Here is a 26626-nt window from a genome sequence, read left to right on the forward strand (position 1 = left end):
ACTACACTATGCCTAAACAATACATTAAACTGTAAGCCATAGCTAAATAATGGACATGACGAATGTTATAATTGTTTGTGCAAACGATATCATATTGATACAAAAACTCGGCAATGATACTCGAATGCAAACAGTTGGAAGGTAACAGTTCAGTTTAGACAATAAAAACCGAGATTCTGAAAAGTTGTGTCAAAAATGGCTAAAGATTTCTTAAGTTACTTAATGTTGGTGCCAACTACGACTGAGCATATTTTTGGTACTTTTAATTGATTTGTATTTTTCTATTTTCATACTTGGCTAATATCTCGACTCAACCTAAATATAACTTTTAGAACATATATCATGTAAACGGTGTTTTGGGTGAAATGTGTGTATCCTTTTATTTAATTGCAAATTGTATCAATTGTTGATGTCCTGTTGGTTAAATAAATATTGATGAAATAGCTACTAATATGCAATTATCCCTTCAATACTACAACAAGTGTTGTCGTTCATTTCACATCAGTATGTGTCTTTGCTTTGTGTTTAAGTTCAATGATTCACGTATAAAAACACATCACAGATACCAGTTATATCAGTTGGCATGCCAGACGTTTCGTTGAAATACAATTATCATTATGATGAGTGGAGCTAGAATCGAAAAGGATTAAAGGCCAAACCAAGTACGAAATTGAAGAGCATTTTTAAACAAACATTTACGTTAATTTGAATATGAAACCAAATAATGGCTAATAAAATTTTAATTGAAACTGAAATGCGGTTGATTTATTTAAAATTGTAGTCAGCTGGTGGTTTTTTTTTTAATTTCAAATAAAAAGTTTTTGATTATCATGTATATCCTGTTTAATAACAAAAAAGATGGCATTGTTATATATACTAGGGTTATGGAAGTTATAACAAAATTGTAATGTATATGTTTAAATCAACCTACGTGTAACATAAGATGCATCTCTTTAATGTTCAAACAGGACTGGTCTTGTGCAAACATAAAATTAAACATTATTTTTTGGCATGTGATCGATTTCCATTGAGTAATTTCCTATCGCGAAATATATTTAAACATGCATTAGTGATAAGCACAGTTACAGTAACTATAGATAAATACAAATATCAATGAAATCATTATCGACATAACTATGTCCATGTATGTCATGGGCAAACACACACTTACGTTTTTAGGACATTTCTAATCCAAACTTATGAGGTATGTATATTTGAAGTTATAAGATTACCTTAGATGAGTCGAAACGCGCGTCGGGCGTTTAAAATTTAATCATAATACGTATGTTGTGTTTATTAAATGCCTTTCTCTAAGACAAAATGCACATCAGTTTTGATACTTGAAGTGTTTAATTGATTTAATATTTTGAAATCGCATTTAGTTTAGTTATTTATCATTGTTTAATTTTACTTTTTTCTAAATTGTTCATACTGTGTCAAACTGTTGTTTATACACGTATCATGCGGTATCAAATGCTACAGGTTGTGCAAAATTGTCCGATTTTGTATAAATTAATCATGATTTAATAGGTTAATTTATTTTACATTTCAATATAACTTTAGATTATTTGAGTAAATTTCCTTCATATAGCATGTATAGTATAGGTAAAAGAATTTGAAACAAACAAAATGTATTTTGTTTTTGTATAAAAAGTCGAAATAATCAAAAATAAATCTTTCTTCATTTAGATGAAAAGTCTCACTCGTCTGTTCATCAGTTAAAATAAATATTAAGAACATAAAGGTTCAAATTCCCTCAGGCAAAGTTGACTTAAGATAAATTGAGGGCTTTTATTTGGTCATATAGTTACATACATAGCAGCGTTTTTACGCATCCCTGCCTTTTAAATGTTTAGGTTAGAACGTATCTGGTGACGAAAAATCAAGAAAAGCGCTTCGGAAGAATGTAATGCCTAAAGTGTTTATTTCATTTAAATATTAATTGCATTCATTTGTAAAAGTTTGACTATTTCAGTAAAGACACCTGACTATCTTAATTCAATGTAAACTTTAGAATAATACATTTACTGTGTCATTATATAAAATGATCTAAATGTGTTTTTTTTGGAAAATTTGGTCAACAATACAACCCTTTATATTAACAGAAAACACCAACACATTCTTGACTACGAAAAACAAGAACAACCACCATTAGCAAGCTAGACAAAACATTACAGACAATCAAATTCTATTAACGCATGGTGCAATAACTGCATTTGAACAGCCACAACAATGTATGTAATCACAAACCCTCCCTTTTAAATAACTAGAATGTAATCATACAACTACAACACAAATTTTTCAACCAATTTGTATTATGAAAACTTTGTTGTGTTAAATAAATTTATATCAAATTCAAATGTGAAAGCCAATCAAGATAAAAGAGGTTACTTCACATGATTAAGTTGTGAGTAAACCCAATAGATATAATATTTCTAGTCGGTTCGAAATTAAAACACTATTCAAAACCTCATTATTCGTGTTAATACATTGTTTAAGGCCACAATTGTTTAATCCTCAAGAGACACGTGTAGCTGGAATCGTTTGATTAAACTAAGGAGCTTTCAGTGGGTAACTTCTCCAGATACGACAAAAAAATTAGGTGAATACCCAAAAGCAGAATTATTCATTCCATGACTGTATTCTCCATAAAAGGTTTGATGACATACAATCTTTGACAGATTAAATAATTTTAAATTAAAATGTATGTTCATTTTACAAAAACATACTTGCATGTACTGTTGAAAGAGACTGAAATTGAATACTGATCTATGGTTTATTACAAAGTGTTGGTTCAGGTCTTCAAATGTTTAATTAAACGTTATATCATATAACGCTTGAAACCAATAATACACCTTGTCATAACTATGCGAATAATTTTACGAATCGGAGATTGTTGTCTGGTTTTTCTTAAGTGAATATTTTTCAATTCAATCGTAACAATATAACTGAACAAATAAATGATAATATGTTCTTGAATAGAAATAGCCTATAAAAAAACATAAATGCTAAACAAATTCACTTACACAACAGTTTTAACGGTATTTTTAACATTGCCATATAGTTTGGCTAGACATAAAACCAGGTTCAACCCGCAATTGTTCTTAAAATGTCCTGTACGAAGTCAGGAATATGGCAGTTGTTATCTACAGTCCGTTTCTATGTATGTTGGCGTTAGCTTTTGTTCAGTTTAGTGTTTCTGTTGTTCCGTTGTTGTCCTCTTATAGTTGATGTTTTTCCCTCGGTTTAAGTTTGTTACCCGGATTTGGTTTTGCTTAATCAAATAATGACTATTTAACAGCGGCATACTACTGTTACCATTATTTATACTTTATTTGACTATACCACGTAGAACACTGCCAATGGGATCTGTTAGAGGTCATTTCAAATACCCGATGTAATTAAGCAATTGTCATTGATTTCTTTTGAATAATTTAGCAAACATGTTCCAAATTTGTACAGGGAGAACCATGTCCGTAATTCCCGAATGATAGGATATATATCTACGGAAAAACATAATGACGGCGACACAGTCGTCTTTCAAATTTAATAGCATCTCAAATCTTCACATCTTCATGCGATGTGCGACAATTCTGTTTTGAAGAATAAAATTTGTAAAAACAGGAATAGAATATGGTTTAATATGGAATGGAAAATAGTGCATATTGGGTATTTCAATAGTTAGTTCTTATAGTGGTAGAAATAATACTGTTAGCAGTTGTTTTAAGATGACATTACTAATTGATTGATTGATTGAATGTGCTATTTCGTGGCTGTCAGTTTTTATTAGTGGAGGAAGCCGGAGTGCCCGGAGAGTATCACCGACCTTCGGTAGGAAAACTGACAATCATAGTCAATTAAGCCAACTAGCCATGCACGTGCGGAATTCGAACAACTTTAGCATTGACAGACTTGCGATACAGTAGTTTGACTATTTAGACCATTCAGCCACCGAGGCCCCGACATTGCTAATTAACATGTCGAAACACATGATAATTATGCCGATGCACAAGAATGGGAGATTGATAATGTGTTTAATATTCGTTTCGTTCAAATACTGAATTTCAGCAATTATGAATGCATTATAAACTTAATAAATAAAATGAATCTTTTTGAAAAACAAAATATATGTGTATCATTTTAAATACTACAATGTTTTTTTTATAATTTCTTTTTTAAATTATAGGTCTGGCGTTTTTTTTTATTCTTGCAACAACATGGGGTTACATGTGACTTGGTTTTGCTTGGTTTCGATGCTTTATATGATTTGTGGTATTGTTTGTAAGTATAAGCCAATAATTTGAATGTTATCTTCCTATAGACCCAAAATGTGTGCTTAATGTAACTGAAAATATTTCACGTTTTTTTTTCTTTAAATATATTTTATAAAGAATGAATATTGTGACATATATATTTTTATTAGGATAATTTTAAAAGCGATGCTAAGCAATTTCTTAATACTTCTAATATGAAAAAGAATGAGATAGAAAAGTTAAATTCCAATAATTTTTCCTCTAAAAAAACAATAGCAATAAATCTTACATGTAGGTATAGGCAAAGTTTAACCTATAGGACAAACGATACAGTTTTGATCCCACTGTGATTTTTTTACGAAAATGTGCATACAACATATTTGTTACCTCGTTAATTGATATATGTAATAAAACATATATAAAAATAAGGAGATGTGCTGTGATTACCAATGAGACAACTATCCACCAAAGTTCAAATAAAGTGGATGTAAGTAATTATAGGGAACCGTGCGGCCTTCAACAATGAGAAAAACCCATACCGTATAGTCGGCTATAAAAGGCCACGACATGAAAAATATGAAATAATTCAAATGAGAAAACCAACGTCAAAATTTATAACAAAACAATTTACGAAAAAAAAAGCAAATATGACAAACATGAACCAACGACAACCACTGAACTACAGGCTCCTGACCTGGGACCAACACATACAGAATATGACGGGGTTCAACATGTTTGTGAGCGCTGAACCCTCCCCTAACCTGGGACAGCACAACATAAGAACAAACTATAAAAATCAGTTGAAAAAGGCTTAACTCATAAGATTGATACAAAGAAAAACATCAAACAGAAACACAGACCGGATGTGGCAGGGTATATATCCATTCCTCATCCCTAACATAAAAAAAAAGACACAGATCTGAGAGTACTCGCAGTTACTGACAGCTAGTTCGAAGCCAATAACAACTAGTAAACAAAATCATGTATCTAAGACTAGAATATCAATCAGTACACATCCAACATCCAATGGATATAGTCTAAAGACAGCATCAACAGTATGAGAAAAGTATGACTTGTCCATTGCCAAAATATAAGTATCGACAGATTGTGGTACAGTGAAAGTACATATGTGTAATATTTAGTATGCTTTTAATTTACAGATAACAATATCAATATTTATACCAATAAAAACAACATTCAAAGATTTAATTACAGTGTTGAATAGGTAACCTTTTGGAATAAGTTTATTTAAAGGATTGATAAGTTTACCGGGATCGTATATAAATTTCTGGGCTCGGTTAACAACATCACCGTAAAAATTAGGATGTGCTATTCCGTTTGAAATAAGTTTTCTACAGGTACAGCCAAACTTGCAACCCAAATCTTTGTATCTATGGAAGAAATTAGAAAAAGTTTTAAGTAATTTGTTGTGTAATTAAATCCCTGATTTATTAATTTACTAGTAATACATAGATTACGTTCATTGAAATCTAAAACGTCACTACAAAAACAAGCATAGCGAACGAGTTGGTAAGTATAAACACAGTAAAACGGTGCAAAAGGAACATTATAGCAAAAGTAAAATCATTCCTTTTGTCGTAAATTTTTGTGTATAGTTTTTGGTGTAACACTGAAATATCTAAATCTAGGAAAGAACAGTTATTGCTGTTAATATTTGATTGATTCAAAGTAAGTTCCTTTGGGTAAATTTAAGCAGTATATTTAGAGATTTCTTGATCATTTAACAAAAAATATCATCAAGATAACGGTAAGTATTGTTGAATTTATCAACTAAATGGAATGTAGACGGTTCTTTACTGAGTTTGGCAATAAAATAAGATTCATAACAGGATAGAAACAAGTCTGCTATTAAAGGCGCACAGTTGGTGTCCATAAGAATACCTTCAACCTGCGATATACTTTATTGCCGAAACGTACATACATATATGTACGATACGTACAAACGTCCATATACTTGCGTGTGCTACTTTTAGAGATAAATGGGGTCTTAATTTTAGACATTTACTCAAAATTTGAGTTTCTTGGAAATGTTTTTACTCCATAAGGACACACCTAACTTTTTTGTGTCAAAAGATAAATAAATACAAGCGATTTTTTTTGTAAAACATTTGGAATATCTTCTTTACATAAGTATTTGTGTATCAATTCTTTGAAAATTCTTCATTTTTGTTTAATTTTTCCAGTTTAGAAAAGAAAAAGTCATTCTTTGCTGTTTACTTATTTTATTTAAAATAAATTCATCGAAGATTTGTTCATAAAGATTGGCACAAATAGTCACTAATAATAAAGCTAAATGCCATTTTTAAAAAGTTGGGTCCATGTACTCGTTTTCACGCCACTGATTGAAATCAGTCAAAAAATGAATCTTTCCTCATATGTCACAGTTTGACGTCGCAAAAATTAGCATTTTACGTTAGCAACGTCATTACCATCCCTGTAACTGTATCGTATGCCCTTAAGTAGATATGATTACTTTCTGAAATTTGAAGGTCGAAATTTTAGATTGTTTAAGGATCTGACATTGGATACACTCTCATTGACCATGTTGACGAACGATAGCCCTGAGATTTAATGTAGCCAAAACCTTTGGATTTAATCAACCATATATGTTATGTTTATCGCCTATTGCCAAGGCAATTTCAAGGAAGTTCTCACTATAATCAACTGAGTAAAACACCTTTCAGAGTCAAAAGCATCAGATTGTTTAAAACAGAAAATCAAAGAAATTTTGACGAATAAAGCGAAACTAGTTACTAGATAATATTGCACAATTGCATCACCAAATCAAATACTTGTAGTTTAGTGCTAGATTTTGGCCAATCAGGAAAGCCTCACTGAACGTTTTAGGTAAAAAAAACATCATTTTTAGCGATGTTTTTTTTTGTTTTTTGTTTTCGTGTTGAAAGTACGTATCCATATGTTGACATACACCCACACAGGAGCTTTATACTGACAAAAACTATTGTTAATCATATGGTTGAATCCGCTATATACAAGCTATTCACAAATTTTATCAATTCGACAAAAACATGCAACGAGATAGGAATCGGTTTGAAGTGCTTCACAACACTGTGCATTATGACATTATGAACCACTTGTTTTTTTTTTGTTTTTTTGTTGTTGCTTACTTCCACCTGGAAAGAGACATGCACAAAAATCTCAAGTAAATAGTGGAACTCTCAGTGAAAAATAGGTCAACTATTACATGTATGAGATGTTGTCCTTTATCTACCAATAAAACGGGCATGTTTTGCAAACAACATTTACGAAACTGATATTTTTAAACTAATATCTAATACACTTTTATTCTATTTTCACATAATCGCCAAGCTTTTCACATAATCGCCAAGCTAAACTAAAGATAGTTATATATGATAGAGTGTTGAATTAGTAAAAAATAATAATACCTTATATGCCTTACGATCTCCTTGGATTTTTTTGGCACTTTTTGTATAAAGTTCAGATGTTTTTTTTAACAGATAAAAGTCGATATTCACAGAATCGTTATGTTCGCATGGTACTATACAAATCATCTGATAACTGGAGATCATACTTCAATTTCTTTTGGGAAAGACCCAACCAAAGATCTGGTTATTCAAACTGTAAAGACACAATTTTAAACTAAGACTCAATTAAGTTTATCTTGAACCTGGCGTTAAGAACAAGATAAATACCAGTTGACATCTTCACTTAAAAACAGTAATAAAATCAAATATAGCAATAGTATGACAATTATGCCCGGAATCGAAATTCAAATCCAAGAGAGGAAGTACTTGTTTCGTCCCTAATATTGAACATATATTACGGCCCATGTATGTACTCATATGAAGCAATATTATTACTGGTGAAAAATTGTCTCATTAAAAATCATACCACACTTTCTTATTTTTATGAGGTCAAAACGCCAAGTTATTCTTAGAATGACAAGTGTGCAACGCTGCTTGTGAAGATGGTTTACTGGAACGAAAATCAGTAGCATATCATAGCATGTAGCAATATTAGTGAATTTACAGAGTGGTAGGAAAAAGGAAAAGAACAAACATACCGAACTCCAAGGAAAATTTAAAACGGAAAGACCCTTATCAAATAGCAAAATCAAAAGCTCAAACACATCAAACGAATGGAAAACAAATGTCATATTTCTGACTTGGTACAGGAATTTCCTAATGTAGAAAATGGTGGTATGACAGTGGCATAAAATCCCATTATATTGACAACAAAATGTGAACAAAACAAACAGAAAAGACACCGAAAGTAATTTTTCTAAATAATAAAACACAACTCAATGTTGAGTTAAAACATTCTGATGAACTTGCTAAACATGATTAGAAACTTGACCATCAAAACAATCAAGTATAGCAACACAATATGCACAAGTTAACTTAGCAAACTCTCATCTGATGTTGTAAATAATATAAATATGATATTACAGGAGGTAAATATAATGTAGGCAACTTGTGTAAATCAACATCCCCAAGGAAGCCAAAGTGAGCTAACCTTTTGAAAATAATATAATTCAAACAAGAGTTTGCTTTGTGTTACAGTATCTTAAATAGACAATACATGTAGATTATGTACAGATTAAGTGAAAGCTTGACACCTGAACGGATTTTTTTTTCATCCTAGAATTTGACGACTATGTTGAGAAAAATAATAGTGTAAATGTTTTAGTGAAAGATTATAAGAAACGATCATTGATGAATGGAGTTAAAATAAATGTCAGCTTTTGTTATTCCAACGGGCCTATATCAATATTCATTTATTTTGACACGAAAAAGTATGATGGTCTGAATTGCTGCTGTTGATGGACTTCCACCTTTTTTAATTTACCTTGGAGTTCGATTTTTTTGTTATACTTTTTTATTGACGGTTCAATACTCTAAATAAAACTAGGAAATCATGGCAATCTAAATGAAAGCAGTCAACATTTTGTAGTCATTGTGTACCAATATTTATATTATGCAACTTCTTTTACCGCGGTTCTTAATGTACTTATTGGTAAAATAGGCATGCGATGTTTATATATACATATACATTTCACATGTTTAAGGTTTTGAAAAAAAGTTGTTGTTTTCAACCTCTACTGGGTATTTGAAAGATATAGATTTGGAAACAGGGGTACTAAGACTTCTTGGAAATGCTGACAGTGGTGTGTTTGCACTTGCATATGACAAGACAGAAAGATATATATATGTTCCAAGATTCACTAGTGGAGACATATTAAGGTAAGCATAAGACACAAACGGTGCTCATTTAAAGTCAGATATCGCAATTTGTATTGCTAATATATATAAAAAAAATGTTTACGTAGCTTTTTGAAGAAACCCAAGTTTTATCATCTTGTCTTTTTTTTAGACCGCAAATATTGCTTGGGACTAAAATAACAGAACCACAAAGGAGATGATATGATTAAGCCATTTTTTTTTACTTTGGGTCTAGTATTTGTTTATACAAAAAAGTATAGGTGAGGGAATCTATCAACCAACATTCTTTAAGAGTTGTTTATATATCAGTCTGTCATATGTCAGTATTTATATGTTTTGAATTACATCTCTGCTGTAGTACCTCTAATTTTAAATATCTAGCGCTACACGAGAAATACTGCAAACAAAAAAACTCATCCTGATATCTGTTCATACAAATCTTATTGTGGACTTAGGCTTTACCCAAACACACGTGTTCGATACAAGATGTTTTTTTTATATCGAATGTAATGTTTTTTTTGTAGAGACCTTAACACATATTTATTTTGTCCAATGCTAAGTGTAAAATTGACAACTTCTATTGTTAATTTCCAGATGTTGATGACATCCTAGTGTCATCATAACATGCATAAGCTGCCTTTCTACTCTAATGTGTCCAGATAATATCAACATGTCCATGTATAAATGATATTAATATACTTTTGAAGGTTTTACTACTCGTTTTTCTTTGTTTTGCAGTTCTAAAGGTTAAATATGAGCTCTTATCATACCTTTCCCTCTCTAACTTAAAAAAGTACACAACACCTAAGAAGTTAGTGAGGCAATTTATAGACTATTTTCTGACTATTCCAAAAAAACTAACCCAATCCCTACTGTTTGAAGAGTGTGCACGTGTGTGCATACCAACGAAAAACACTGAATCTCAAAATAGCTCAAAACAACTATTAACTGACCTTTTAATAGAAAAACAAAGGATATGGGGTATCAATTCATGGCACAACATCAGCACATGCACAGCAAAAAAAAAAAAAAAAAAAAAACCCACACAAAACGCAAAGGAACAGCGCTTTCTAAAAGTCGCAGTGAGGCCTTTTAGTTCACTGAAAAGCAAGAATGCTAGCATTGCTTATCTAAACTACCAAATGTTCAAATGCAAAATTGTTCAAATTAAAGATGATAAATAAAAAGGTGTCCTCATTCTCTGAAAGACGCGGAAATGTCTTTCTCTTTACCCCTTTCTTTTTATATGCAATATAGAACTACGGTGAGATTTATATTATGTAAATTCCGTTCTGAGCATGACAATAAGTTTTTGGAAGTGTCACAAAAATGGCAACCAATCTCTGTTGTATCGTATTGTATTGCGCAAAACATCGACGTTTTGGACAATTTTCTTTGCATACTAAGACAAACCTCTATGCTTAGAATGTATTGTGATCCTGATATATTCACTGGCACTATTTTTCAGTGTCATTTTATTAGCTATGGTGTTCGTAAGTATCTAAAAAATTGAAAACAACACGTTTAGTAATTTCATGCGTCCGAAGCGTTTTTCTGGATATAGAAAATATCTAAATCGTCCCCTTCCACAACGGCCGTATATAACTGAAACGTATCTTATTATATTCATTTATTTTATCTTTTTATTTTTTTTTGTCACTCTGTGGAGAAAAAAAACTCATAATCTACACTATTTTCTATACATATTTCAATTCAAATAATATGACTTACAGTTTATTTATAGGACATTTTGCGTGGTATTTGTGCATATTTTGCACTGATTTTCCGTCAGCAAAAGGTTATCAATAGGCAGGTACATATGTTACTTTCTGGACTTTCAGGAATCTGATGTTCAGTAGTTGTCGTTTGTTGATGTGGTCCATAAATGTTTCTCGTTTCTCGTTTTTTATATAGGTTAGACCGTTGGTTTTCCCGTTTGAATGGTTTTACACTAGTATTTTTTGGGGCCCTTTATAGCTTGCTGTTCGGTGTGAGCCAAGGCTCCGTGTTGAAGACCGTACTTTGACCTATAATGGTTTACTTTTATAAATTTTGACTTGGATGGAGAGTCTTATATCTGTTTTAACATTTCCGATTTCCTGATCCTCACTAAACACAAGGTTATATACACATATTTTTCGGCTTTTTCAGATTTCCTTATCCAAATAATAAAACTATTGTGTTTGAGAGTGTTGTCTCTGGAAATCAACCAGGGGGTATAGCATTTGATTCCGCGAACAGCCATCTGTATTGGACAGAACCTAAGGAAGGAAATATAATGAGATGCAATTCGGATGGATCAAATGTAATCACTATTATTAATGGAACGGGCACTCCTGCTGCTCTTACAATTGACATAGCGAATAGGTTTGTTGCATCACGTACTTGTGTTCATCATGTTTTGATTAAATGTTTCTTTTGTGAATGAATACATCAGTTGTTAAGATATTTCAAAATTGCATGTAAAGATATGTTAAAAAAACATTTCTGTTTGAAAAAATATAAAAATGTTTAATTAAACTAAAATGGTGGAATATGTGTTATTTTCTGTTGGTGTTGGTTTCTTTAATCTAGTGTCATTTTCAAACACAAAATATGGCATTTTCACCAATAATTGAAATTAGCTTATTTGATTTAATAGTTTGACCATAACGGTGTCAATATAACATTTACGGGTTTTACAAAAATCATAATCATTTTCGACATGAAGCAATATACCTGATAATTTCTAAATGCTTTATGTTTCGTTTTACTTTTATGAACAATACAAGATGGATGTACTATAGTCAGGATATATCCAATGGAACATTGCAACGGCTGACACTTGACGGAAAGGAAAGCCGAGTTATAGATAACCAGGCATCGTGGGTGTACGGCATATGCATAGGTATGTCATATATACAAAATTGAACAAAAAGTGATTGCGGATGTCGATTTGTATGTAGGAATTCAAACTATATAACAAAGACAATTAGTGTACAGTTTACCATTCTCGAACAGTAAGCTGTTAACAAGTAAAGATAACAAATGTTATCCTTATCTATGCTAAAATTGTTAAAGGTGTAGGCATTTGTAACGTTCTCCTTTAGTTTGCATAATGCTGTGAAATAAAATAAATCGCGATTGCAACTCGTAGATTTACCTCAAAATGTGGTCGCATGTGATCAAATATCAATTTGCTTGGTTATATATTATTATATCAAAAACTCGAACTTGCTGTCATTGGCTTTTTTAATTTTACATGTGGCAATGCTTTGTGTCTTTGTATCTCTGTTTTGGTTATGCCAATGCAATATTTTTAACCACCTTTCAAAACTAATGTGCATTATATTTGTTTAATGTTTCTTCTTTCGACTAAATCATAGTCTAAATCGAAATCTGAGGGAAGCGAACATGAAAGTTTTATCATTCTCATATTTCTTTTTTCGGGGAAAAAAGGGTGTCGTTCAGTTGCTGTATAGTTTTGCGTCCAAATATTCCCGCTTTGAGCGTTCCTAACGAAGCTAAATATAAAAAAGTGCTTCTGACGCATGAATTTTATAAAGCGTTGTTTTCATTTTTATACTGCACTTGGTCGATACCGCTGCTGGTGGACGATCATTTCCAGAAGGTATCATTAGCTCATGAGTCAGTACTTCGGTACTGATATGATTCATGACAAACCTTTCTAAAATTGTCCATTAATAAATTTATAAAGTATTAAGAAACCAAAATTTCAACTCCGTTAGACAAAGTTGACATCAGATGGATTTGGCCATTATTGTCTGGCCCTATTTGGTCATAAAGGTTTTCAACTGTTCAAATATTCGGCTTTGAGCGTTCCTGATGAAGGTAAATTCAGAAAAGAGCTTAAGACGAATGCATTTATAAAGCGTTGTTTTTATTTTTTGTCCCTTTTCTCATTTAAATATTATTCATTTTATTTCAGGTTTAAAAAAGATATATTGGAGACGTAAAATTAAATAAAAATTACAAGGAAAAAATATTGAAATCTAAATACGCGTTAATCGTGTCAATTAAATCATTACAGTTACACGAATAGACATTCGCACTTCACATGTACTGATTGACAACAGGAAAGCTTATCTCAAACTGGAGAACATTTAAAAGACATTTACAATTGAACAGAAATTATTTATAGCATTCCAGTGAGGGTGACTGGGGAATATAAATACGGTCACTTATGTCTTCTGCCAGTCCGTAGTTAAAACATTAACATAGTGGGTCGTCCGTTTGGCTGTGCGGGATGTACAAGTTCGAAGCCCTGTCCGGTCAAAATGTTAAATATGATGCCTCGTGAAAAGATATTACCGCGCTCTTTGCATGTTAATAATCCTTGCAACAACTCCATGAAAGGTCCGAAGGTGGCCTGTTGCAGGGAAATATTTCTGACGTTATCCAATATACCCTCATTATTCAGTGGCAGTTCGAATTATCCCGACCTCCATCCCGGACATCCTCTTTTACACGACCTACCTATTGTATTAATTGTTAATTTGTTCCCGTCCTGATCATGCATTAACTATTTGTTACTGGATGTTAAGCAACAAAGAATCAATCAATCATTTTAGCATACCAATACATCTTGTAACACACAAGAGTTGAGTGAGAAGTATAGTCTAAAGGAATTATCTGGTCCCAGTATATAAACTTGTCGAAAGTGAGGCGTTGGTTTGCTGTGTGAAATGTATTAAATCGCAGTCACATCCGTTCTGAATTGGGATGTTTAATCCGATTCTTCGTGTTGGGTGAGTGCCACACTCTCTGTACGTTATTTAATGTGATTTCCTGTGCAATATAACATATATCTACAGTTATGCAGTAAATGTCTTGTATGTTTAGTACATCGAGGAGATATGTATTTCTGATTAGACGTCGAGTGTTTGTTATCAAGTTCTTATTTTAGATGATCAACGACTTTATTGGATGGACAATCTCATGGGTGACTTGAAATCAGCTTGGTATAATGGGTCTGATGTCGAAACGATAGTAAGCACAAATTCAACAAAACGAAACTGGGACATCGACATCAATGATGATTTCATCTTCTACACAAGCAACACAACCATTTTGAAGACAGGCAAATCTCCGGGACAAAATCTGACTGTTGTGCATACAGATACAGATCAAATTACTGGAATTTTGTTTTACAAGCAAGAAGGTAAGAACACATGCATAAGTAAAATTACAAACATTGTTTATAAGATCATTGCATAACAAAACTGTCTACGTATTAAAATGAATATGAAATTAAACGTTGCGTTGAGTATCAATAGTTACCCGTATTCACTTACTTAGAAATTTCCAATTTACATGTTGCATAAATAAGATTATACAAATAAAGACAACAATTATAGATTTATACTCACGGTAGAAGTACTTGCATTAGTTTTTATTGTATAAGAGTAGCAATGTTATTTGCTTTAGTGTTTTTACCTATACCTATCTGTATATACTCTTTAATATACAAATATCGTTTGTTAAACTTTAATTGTATAAAAGGCTTCATAACATACTAACTGAACGTTCATACATCAGGAACCTACAGCTACCATGAAATGTGTAATTATTTGAAATATATAACATGAGATCCATTTAAACTAATTGTGTAGTATTAACTTCGCTTGCATGCTTTTTCTCATATTGAACATAACGATTAACTAATTGCTGTTATAAAGGTTCATGCACTGTTTACTATTTTGATTATTTAAGGGTTTTATATTTTCGACACTAATTTTTCTGTTTTAAACTAATGTTAAATCAACATTTCATGAACTAAACATGAAGTTAAGAATGTGTATTGAATTTGCAATAGTGTTACAAATATTACTACTGTTGTAGTATTTAAACAAAAGTTGACATACAAATTGCAAATTTTTTGTTTATAATTTGATCATATTTTGTTTTAAAACGCTTTTGTAATATTTTACAGGATCATGTATTGAAAAAAGAGCAGTTGTCTTCTTATGTCCAAAAAGAAAAGTTCAGGGACATTTTTGTTTAAATGTTAGGTATACACTGAAATGAAAGAAATCCAAAACCTTTGTGTTACATCACTGTCGTTATAGGAATTTTAGTTTTTGATCATAAAGCGTAACGTTTTGAATAAAAACTTCAAAAAAGAATCACAAATCATTTCTTTTCTCCTTTGTTATTAACATAAAACAGGTCGATTAAAATCTCTTCTTTATTCTGGATACCTTCATTTCCCAAAAATCCTTATAAAGAACACAATGTATCGCCATATCGTCAATATGTTCAACTTAACATCTTTCTAAAGTTTTAATCACTATTCCTTCTTCAGTAAAAGATGGCCTTCCGAAAAATTGTGATATTCAATTATCGGTGTCAACCATATGTGGATTCTTCACAATGCTAGAAATCTTCATAATTGTCAATCACAATCTTACAAATTTTCAGCAATATCAAAACTTAAGTTTTTTCTACGTTACACACACTATTCTCCATACTAATTTGAAAAATCGAATATATTATCTCATTTAACAGATATTTTTTCTACAAAAAAGGAAATCATCGTCGATACAAATGTCATTATTAAGGTCATGAACAATCTTAATTTGTGAAGAACCCCACTGATTTCAAAATCAAATGCAAGAAGTATAATATCATCGAAAAGGTGCTCTTGATCAACAACACATGTATTGAGATTGTTAGATTTATATATCTACCGACGTTATTCCAATGGGTACTTATGTTGCATCTCTACGGGCATTTGTACTTATATGACACAGAATTGAAACAGAACCTTCTCAAAGACAAAAAGTGAACTTTAGATTAAGTAAACTATCCAAACTAAAAGGTATGCTTCATATCTTGATATTTTCATATTTATAAAGATGGACGACTTCAAACGCGAAAATATGACAAACTTGATTATTTAAGCTTTCCAACTGTCAGCTTTCATTTCTCAACAGTAACATACACTATACCCTGTTATATCAATTGATAACTTACGCCACTGCATGTTCACACTTTATGGACGTCATTTAAAGCGGAATGATCCATTCACACAAACTGTTCTAACAGAGATATGAGGAAGAACGACTGAAATTGACACTTATCACGTTTAACTGTCATCAGGACGAATTGTTTGGCCGATGTCTGTATCTTGACTAACTTATAACAAGTTTCCTCAGTCTAAGATCTTTAAATACCAGAACAGTGGTCAAATCCATTATTTTACTAATTGTGTCCTATTCCATAATGCATCCGAGTTGACCGAGTTTCGATTCGCATGGCGGGTGATGCACGCATTGAAGGAGACGCCTTCTCATTTAGTGCACCCAGTATCATTCCGTTAGAAGTTATGCGGTTTTCTCAATTTTCCTTTATTAGCATTATTTGTCGTCTTTATTGATTTATGAAATTTGCAGATAAGTAAACATAAAAGTAATCCATACAATCTATGCAATGCACATTAAAGTTCAAATCAATTTTATAACATGTTCTAAAGGTTCATTATTAATATAACAACTAATTATAAATCCTGTTTTCATATCATTACAAAGGTTTTATTACCTTTTTCACACTGTTCTGATATGGATATGTGAATGAACTTTGCAATTGAATGTAAAACATAGGTTCGACTATAACGCACATTTAATCCATTTATTGTAACAATTAGAATATAAATTATTAAAATATTCATATTTTACTTGCATCCGTAAACCATCGCATTTTAAGTCAGAAAATTATTTCTGCGTTGATTGTTGTCCCATTGTTCATGTGCATTATTGTTCTTGATATTACGTTTGCTATATTTTTGTTTTTTTTCCAGCTTACTTGGTTAAATAAAGGAAATACACAAGAGAAAAAACACATGAGTAGCCTGTTGGGAATTCTATGTTCGTGACAATAACAAAAACAAAATAGTCATTTAATGTAAAAAAAAAAAAGGTAGAAATAGTCCGTATTTTTGTTCTCAAACAAAGTTCAGTAGTTCATGTGTGTTTAACCTGATATATATCTAACGTGACATATTGATTTTGTAAATAGTGATTATTAAACTTTAATATGAGATAGTCCAGTTTTTTGTGACTTCCCTTTTTATGTGACCAGCGTGTCAGTAGATTGTATAAAACGTTTACAAATCATGTTTACTTTTCGAGCGAGTGGATAATACAGATGCTAATTGTGAAAAATGATTGTATAGCTGAATTCAATATATGAATAATGCAGCTCGAATCGTCTGATGCATTATTTATATGATATGATCTTGTAACTTAGTAAAATTAATAACAGTTTTAAAGATAAACAAAAAATAACACATAACATGTTTTAACTTGTCATTTCCATTTCAGAAGTATTAAAAAAAATTATTAATATTACTTCAAGTGAATGCACATGTATGTATTGAACTGTGCATTAAAGTTTATCAACAGTTGCATTAAAATCTTATAAAGCTGATTTTGTTTTATGTGTGTTAACAGGATGATGGATTGTATGACATTAGAATATAGTGATTCCTCATAATGTCTGCCGAAAACTATATCGGTGAGTTATACCAACAAAATTCGGCATGTCAAGCCGTAATGCATTATCGATATATGTTCAAGGCGAATACAACTGTTTAAATATCATGACGCACACTCTTTCAACTTAAGAAACACCGCTATATAAAACACAAAGTACCCAACTTTTATTTATTATCTAAAAAAATGAATAAACATCTGAATACTGCAAAATTCAACATGTTGTATATTTTGGTATACATATTACTATGATAAATATATTGTATACATAAGCACACAATATTTTCGTTTAATCGAAGAGTTATTTCTTAAGGTTACAGATGTATGCGTTAATCCAATACTTCCTATCAAAGGCATTGCCAATTTAAACGATTTGATGTGTAAATAAATGTGACCAGGACAAGAGGGTTTGATTGATTTTATTACATTTATAGTGCTAACATTCCTGATTTCTTTAGATCGTTAGATACCTTTGAGATTATCCATTGACAAATAGGTCAATGGATGAATACGTACATTCGTCGGTTCTAATCCTATTTTTTATGTCATTATGCTTTTCATTGGCTAATTCTTGATGTCAAATCCACAGTTGACATGTTGTATCAAAGGAGATTGGATTAACAAATACACGATTACTAGAAATTTAAAAACACCTACATCAAAAAAGCCATTTTGAAGTGATTTCATCCTAATTTGAAGCAAAAAAAAAAAAAAACGTTATGACTTTCATTTTGAAAGTTCTCATTTGTATGACGTCACGTTTAGTTATGACATTTATGCGCATGAAATCATGCATGAAGTTTCACGGAATTTTATTTTATTTCATATTGATACATTTTTTTGAAATGTTAACATCGTTAAGGTATTATTCATTTTTGTAATGCATTAACATCAGAATAACGTTACCGTAGTTGAAAAGTTACCACCGTCAACTGGGATTTGACGGTCGCAAATATTCGTTTTACTGGGTCTTCTACTCGACAATTTATGGCGGCAACTCTTCAACTACATTAGTGTTATTCCTTATTGTCAAACTCTCTTCGGATATATAAGTAATGATAAGTTTTTCACAATCGTAATCCAAATGCATTAATCATATGTAACAACGGGATCATTACCTTGATAAACAAACATAAAAATCATTTTGGAGTATCATTCTAAACTTAGATTAGCTTAAACCGTCTGAGTTAATACGCCAAAGAAAGTAACAACCTCATGAATATTAAATAAAATGAAAAAACTGGAAACATCTGATCAAATGATTAGTGTTAAACATACGTGTACTGACGCGCTTATTGTTGTACGATAAGTACCTCGAGAACTAGCAGTGTATTATCAGCATTGCCGGCAGATTCAAAAAAACGCATAGTGATGAATCATCCAATCAAAATAATATTTATAAAGTTAGTACATGTCAGTCAAAAATCAAGCAAATTTCGTATTCGACTCAGCGAGGTTTCAGTTTCAAGCCGATCACAAAACAATGGATACGTTTGACATTAATCATATATTGTTTTATATTTCAGCAAAAAAAAAGAAAAAAAAAGACAGGCTTAAATAGTGTTACTTTGAGTTAACAGAAAGGATCAACGAGCTGCCACAAAAACTCGATTCTACCAATTTATATATGTGTTTAAACGGTTCCTTTTGATACTTGCATTTTAGGATCAAAGTTAAAAGCTTTTCTTTTGAACTAAATACAACGTGCATTTCATTTTCTTTCAGTTTAATGAAACAAAGTTGTGTCGCTAAAAAAAACTATTAAAGAGGGTTTCAAAACTGTAATCAATGAAAGATTCAGAACCTTTGCCGACAAATCTAAAAACTAGCTGGTATAGGGTTTATCGAAATATACATGCATTAACATCTAACAATCGTGGTATCATACCCGATTCACGAAAAAAGAAGTTAATATGACTCGGGCTCTTTATTGAAGAAAACACAGTGATGGTTAAAATCCGTCTCTAGAAAAGAAGAAGAAAGTATCTTATCTCGTTTGAACAAAGACATTTTTTGAAAGTTGTTCTAAACATCAACATTTATGTCATTAAAAGGAAATTATCTTGGATTGATAATCTATGATTTCAATTTCATCAAAACATGCACTATTGTCTTGTCATTTTCTTATGTCAAAGTAAGCTATGCATTCAATATCCTTTTGCAATTACATTTATGTCTCTAATACTAACTGTCTACGTTCTGCGTTTTTAGGATTATATTTCAACAATATTTCATTGCTATAAAACCAGGTTTTATCCACCATTGGCTACATAAGGAAATGTCTGTACCAATTCAGGAAAATGACTGTTGTTTTCCATTCGTTTGATGTTTTTGAACTTTTGATTTGGCCATTTTATAAAGGACTTTTCGTTTTGAATTTCCCTTGGTGTTCGGTATTTTTGTTATTTTACTTTTTGCATATCATTCTTGTTAGAACCGGACGTTTAGAGAAACTATTGTTATAGTCTTGTTTCTTTACTGTTTTCATGTATCTTGCTCATAACAAATTGATATCAAAATTATATTTAATGAATATCATGCTTACATTTTGAGTATGATTTGAACTCAATGTATGTGTAATTCGCAGCAAATCATGCATTGAAAAACTGGAAAATATTACAGAATTCAAGAATACATAGTATGTATTTAATAGGAACAAAGGACATTATAAAAACATATCTCAAAGAAAAGTTTTCCCCATTGTAGTAGATGAATCAGTCAAAACGCAAGTACACAAATAGTTGCTCTTCTAGTCCAATATTCCAATTACTTTATACATTTCTATGTCGCGTTTTTACATACTTAGGTTATGGAGCCCACAACTTAATCTCCGGGTGTGGGATTTTCTCTGTTCGTTAAAGGTCTATTGGTAGTCTTGTGCTGTTTTCTTCTGTTTGGTCGAAATGTTGACACATTACCCGTATTTATTCTTCATTCAATTAAGATTCAATGTACTATCAATTGGAAAGAAAATGTAGTAAGACCATGACAATAATCACCACACGATATGTTAATCTCTTGATCCCTGGGGTCTGAAAATATGTTGATTGACTTCTACAGAGGCTATATGAGATATGCCATCAATCAAAACAAAGTCCATGATATATAAGGGATTGTGGTTACATATTTTTGATAGATATGAGGGAAAAAACGTTCAACAATATGTGGCATGTTCGGAATCTCACATCATTGAATTAAAAAAAAATGATGGAAACATTGCATCTTACTAGTATTTAAAACTGGGATTGCAAATAGTTTGTTCAGTTAAAGAACGATAATTTGAAAAACGAACTAAAAGAGGAAGAGGAAATCAGCAATACGCATATATGTGCATGCACAACACATTTGCATGACTTTATGCTGGTACCAAAAAGAAACTTTGATAAGGCTCATACTATACACAGCTGATACTGACATTCAAGTACATTGCAAACAACACAAAATACATGATTATGTTTCTGAATCTAGTGATTTACTTTGTTGAAGAGCAATTGATAAAAGGTATAACATCAAGTGTTTCCTAGAGAAATAGCTTGTGCATGGCATTTTTTGTGCTGTAGTTATAAAACATTTTGTTTAAATCTAGGATATACGATGACTACATTTAGGAAAAGTTTCTATATCTAAAAATAACTGATTTGTTTGCAGATCTGTTGATTGTGATGTACAATTTTGACGTTTTTTGAACATATTGAACAAACAAACTATGCAGTTGTGGATTCAGCAGCACACACGGTTTTTGATTTTGGGCACCTGACTTCACACAGTATAAAGTTAACAACTATGGTTCACTAAAAGTAATTTTTTTTAAATCTTTGAAAAAAACCTCTTAACACACACATATCTAAATAGATGTGGTACTACTACGGCCCTACTACTCATACATACCAACAGACAAGGAGGACCAAATGGCTTTAAAAACGGTAAAACAAATGTGGAACACTCTAAATAGGATAACATATAACTTGATTAAACCTACAACAATCAACGAAAAACAACAATGGCGGCCAGCAATTAGAGGCAACTATGTATTTACAGGCTACTGGGTTGGAATTATCATGTACAGAATAGAACGGAGTTTAACATAATTGTGAGCACTCATCCACACACGTAACGTCTGACAGTAGTGCAACAACCCAACACTAAAACTTACTGTACAAACAAGTCCAGTCTCATTAGACCAATTCTAAAACAAATGGTTGATATTAAAAAAAAAAAGAAAAAAAAGATTTAATGGTACTCACATATAATTAAAATTAATTCAAAGCCTAGTTTCACCAAATACAAATACTATGCATCACCAGACAAACTGTTTGTTTTACTCGTTTCACTGAAAGGTGTCGGAGTAAGTGAAACGCGAGTTGTCTATCAAAGCAATTTATACTTACCCTTGATGTCCCAGAATACTAAGGCTGTACAGAAAGAACAACATGATTTTAAACGTATGATTTGGGTACCAATGTGTATAGTCAATTATGTGTTTCACAATGATCACATGTTATATTTAATATGGATCATGTTGTTCATTAAGATGAGAGCTGTACCTGGAATTTTGATAACAGTTTTGAAATTATGATGACTAGAGTCCGAATGATGTCAAGGAGAGTCATTAATGAAATACCCAGTAAACGTGTGGTACAAAACGTCTTCGTCGATAGGTGCAAAATACATCAGTAGTATATGTTGCATTGGAAATAAGGGATTATTATGTATGTGATGAACGTATATCAGATACTATTGTAACAAAATAAGAGTTCGGTATTCATATCAACGTTATTATATAAAACAAGAATGGTCCGTCAATGAGAACAGAAGAGTGATTCAAACTTTTACTAATTTATTGAAGGTTAATTATTATCTTCTACATGTTCTATATATATATATTTTATAACAATACTTTATTGTACAGTAAGATGTTAAATAGTGTACTTGGGACCCTTTACATGATTTGATATGGAAATCCTATATGTTATTGATGTAAAGTCAACCATACTTTATATCATGAAAGATATTTTAAATAGGATCATTAGGTAATGCAGTGAATTTAATCAAATTACGTAGAATCGTCCAGGGGAATACGTAGGCCTTTAGTAAGAGGGTGACATAACATTTACTAAAATGTATCTACAAACAGATTGTACGCATTTATAAATATGTAAATTTGTCGAATCGACAGAATTTCTACTTTCTTTTAGGAATTATCATGAATTTCTTTAGGCAATTAAATGAAAACGTAAATTAATATTTTTGAATAAATTCAATTTACAGCTGGTATAAATATATATATATATATATGTGTGTGTTTAACGCTTTTTTCCCTCAATGCACAAATGACAATGCATTTTTCGCCTCCATCTCACAAAGGTCCAGATAAAACAGTTCGAGCCTGACATAAATGTGTGATTATTAACTTTACATTTTGAAATTATGACCATTATCAGTCAATCTTAACAATGCATTGTCTATGGGAATAGTCATATGTCTTAAAACACATAATAACATAGCAATATGGTTTATGCAATAAAGGTGAAGACGCAATTTTACAGTTGACGCAGTCCAAGCGATTCCCTCAGTTTGTTTGCCTTTCAGTGTCGGGTGTATATCATCAAAATGCATTTTTTTTTTTAATTTTCAATAAGTCAACTCTTGTTACCTTTTTTCCCTGTCTAATTAATTCCTCTCCGATCAATAACCATAATTTCACCTTTCATCTTATATAGACTAGGGAAAAAGCACTGGTTAACCTGATTGACCTAGTTTTTTTCAATGTTTAACTTTATAGTATTATTTAAAGGTAATGATAAATAAATGCAAGGTGTACAATGAAAAAAAGATTGTAAATAAACTCAACATAAAGGACACGTCAGTGACGCTCGAATAAAAGGATTTAAAAGGTAAGATAAAGTACGAAGTTAAAGAGCAATTAGGACCAAATGTTTCGAAGGGTTTTATCAAATACAGGTAAGGGAAACTTTGCCTTCGGTAGAAAATCCTTAGCATTCGAAATATTCAAAGTTATGTCAACAGTTAATTTAAAATTATGACCATATCAATATATGGGTTTAGATTATCTTATGATAAAATGAAAGACGAAAAAAGACTACATTGTCAAAAGCATTTTTTGTAAATAATGTTTCAATGTATTATTTTGATTTATGGCCGATAGTTTGTCTCATCATACTATCTAGTAAATAGTTTCTTTTTAAAAAACAAATCTTTTAGTCTGTCTGATATCTGTGGTAATATACATGATATATGTCAATTGCACATGTATTCTGTATATTTGATGTAAGCCTTCAAACTGCTAAATCAAAAGTATAAATGGAAACACTTCAATATTCCAAACTATCCAATTGAAATTAATAAGTATGTCATTAATAGCCGTATCCTACAATAATTCTGTTCTTTCTTAAATAACAGTTTGAAACAAATGGTATTTAGTCATTTATGAATACGTTAACTACTTTACAAAAACAACATCAACTAACACCTGCTGCGGGATATAAAATGAATAAAGTACTTGTCATTGAATATGTTCCTCAGAATTCGTTATGATTCATGGGATACCGTTTCATGAATTTCAATGAAAATGGTGAACCTAGATTTCAAATCTTCAACGAGGTACCAATTTTCTACATCTTTTAATACTTTCGGAGAACCACGAAGTTAAATATCCTAGAAAATACATTTTTTCTTAAAAACAAAAATGGTACCCATGACAATAAATAAATCCTTAGTAAGTATATTGATTAATAGTCAATTTATAATTCAGAATGGAAATACGTCTTTTCTTCTCAAGGCTTGTGAAACATATTAATAAAGGCAAAAAAGTTCTATATACTGTATTAATTTTTGTTTAATGCTAATAAAATGTTTGCATAAATCTATTAAGACTTAGGCAAGACATGGTTACGCTTAAATTATAGGAAACTACTGGATATTATAATTATTGTATTTGAACGATTTTCAGTTTCTTTGAACAAGTTTTTCTTAATATAAAAACGAGGAGGTGTAGCATGGTTGTCAATGAGACAACTATCCACCAGAGTTCAACTGAAGTGGTAGTAAGCAATTAAAGGCCACCGTAAAGAATTGAAAAATGAAAAAAAAATTGCATACCATTTAGTCGCAAATTAAAGGCCCTGACATGAAATCTGTGACAAAATTCAATCGAGAAAACTAACGGCTTAATTAATAACAAAACAATTAACGAAAATAAATATGCCAGACACGAACCAATGACAACCACTATACTACATCCTCCTGACTTGGGACAGATACAAAAGGAATGAGTATGGGGTAAACGTGTTTGTGAACGCTCAACCTTCCTTTAACTTGAGAAAAAGAAAACATCAGAGATATCCGTTTTTAATGACAATAAGTAAGGACATTTTATCCTTTCTGTACAAAACAAATAATATTTTTTAAAGATTAGAGTGAATTTAATTAAATCAGCCTAACTTGAGATGTATGCATTAATATGTCAAACAGGATATATACCTGTGCAAACATTAAATTCAAACGTAATTGTAATACATTAATATAGATATAAATGAACACATTATCAAACCAACAATGTCATAGGCAAGCGTTCACGTAAATATTGCAGGACTTTTCTACTCAAAATTTGTGAGGTAAGTAAATCAAAGTTATATTTTTTCTCAATGAAATTATGTAAAATAGTTTTTATACGTGTTGTTTTTAATTAATGTTATGTTTGAACTTGCATTTGTTACTTAAAGATGTGAATATCAAATGAAGGAAATGACCAGATAAGATTCCATCATTTGTTTGCATGCTAGTTCATTGTACAGTTCGACATTATCAATACTTCCCTATGTTAAAAGAACAGCTTGTGTCATTCTTCATGTTTCCTCAAATTGACTTTATTTTAAACGTACCCCTACAAAATTTTGCTTGTTGTTGTTTGTCACTTTCTAGTCAGTGTTGAAACAAGACATTTTATTGATTATATATTATTTGAGTAATTGACATTTTATAGCACAATACACACGTCACAGTTGTTCATAAGGCATAATGCTCGTGTTAACATACCATGACTTGTGCTGAAGTGAAAATAAGATTTTTGAATTATGTTTACTTAACATTATCCCCTTTTTCATTGAATTGAATACCATAATGTTTCCATTGAAAATAAAACTTATACAAATATTCGGGAAATTGTTATCATGGTTATATTATCTCTTGTAGCTCAAATAATTAATCATTTCATAATATATTTATTATTGTATCGTCCTTAACGCAACTATTTTAAAATAAAAGCAAACACAATTATCCCTATGAGAAGTACAAATAGTATCTTACAATAAGTATTACATGTTACAGTTTTGTATCGATTATATGACTGCTCGATAAGTAAAAAAAAACAAAAAAAAAACTTTTTGGCAGGATTGTTCTTGAAGACACATATAGACGGCGTAGACCAGCATTTAACACTGTTTGATAAAACATAAGATTCCTCTCATTGTGGGATTCTGACACACTTCTTAGTTGATTAATGCAAATGTATGTATAAGTTCTCGATAAGTTTGTAGAAAGCAATATAGCTTTAGGCCTCAATTTATCTATGTTTACCTGTAAATTTTATTGAGATCAAGAATTATTGGGAAGACGCAATATTCGAAGAAACTGATTT

At 31.1% G+C, this 26626-nt stretch overlaps 1 protein-coding gene across 2 annotated transcripts; it reads left to right on the forward strand.

Annotated features, from left to right (window-relative positions):
* Positions 1-1040: 1040 nt before the first annotated feature.
* On the forward strand, positions 1041-17993 carry LOC127718907 (low-density lipoprotein receptor-related protein 4-like). Of its 2 annotated transcripts, XM_052225000.1 has the most exons (7): positions 1041-1204; positions 4187-4281; positions 9325-9499; positions 11630-11845; positions 12250-12365; positions 14385-14639; positions 17277-17993. In XM_052225000.1, exons 1-7 carry the CDS (start codon positions 1200-1202, stop codon positions 17291-17293), a joined length of 879 nt encoding a protein of 292 aa, XP_052080960.1. In that variant the 5' UTR covers positions 1041-1199; the 3' UTR covers positions 17294-17993. The 2 variants fall into 2 exon arrangements, with proteins under 2 accessions (XP_052080960.1, XP_052080959.1); XM_052224999.1 differs by having other exon boundaries at positions 14385-17993.
* Positions 17994-26626: the final 8633 nt, after the last annotated feature.

This window comes from Mytilus californianus, unplaced genomic scaffold (genome assembly GCF_021869535.1).
Source record: "Mytilus californianus isolate M0D057914Y unplaced genomic scaffold, xbMytCali1.0.p SCAF_10, whole genome shotgun sequence".
Taxonomy (NCBI): domain Eukaryota; kingdom Metazoa; phylum Mollusca; class Bivalvia; order Mytilida; family Mytilidae; genus Mytilus; species Mytilus californianus.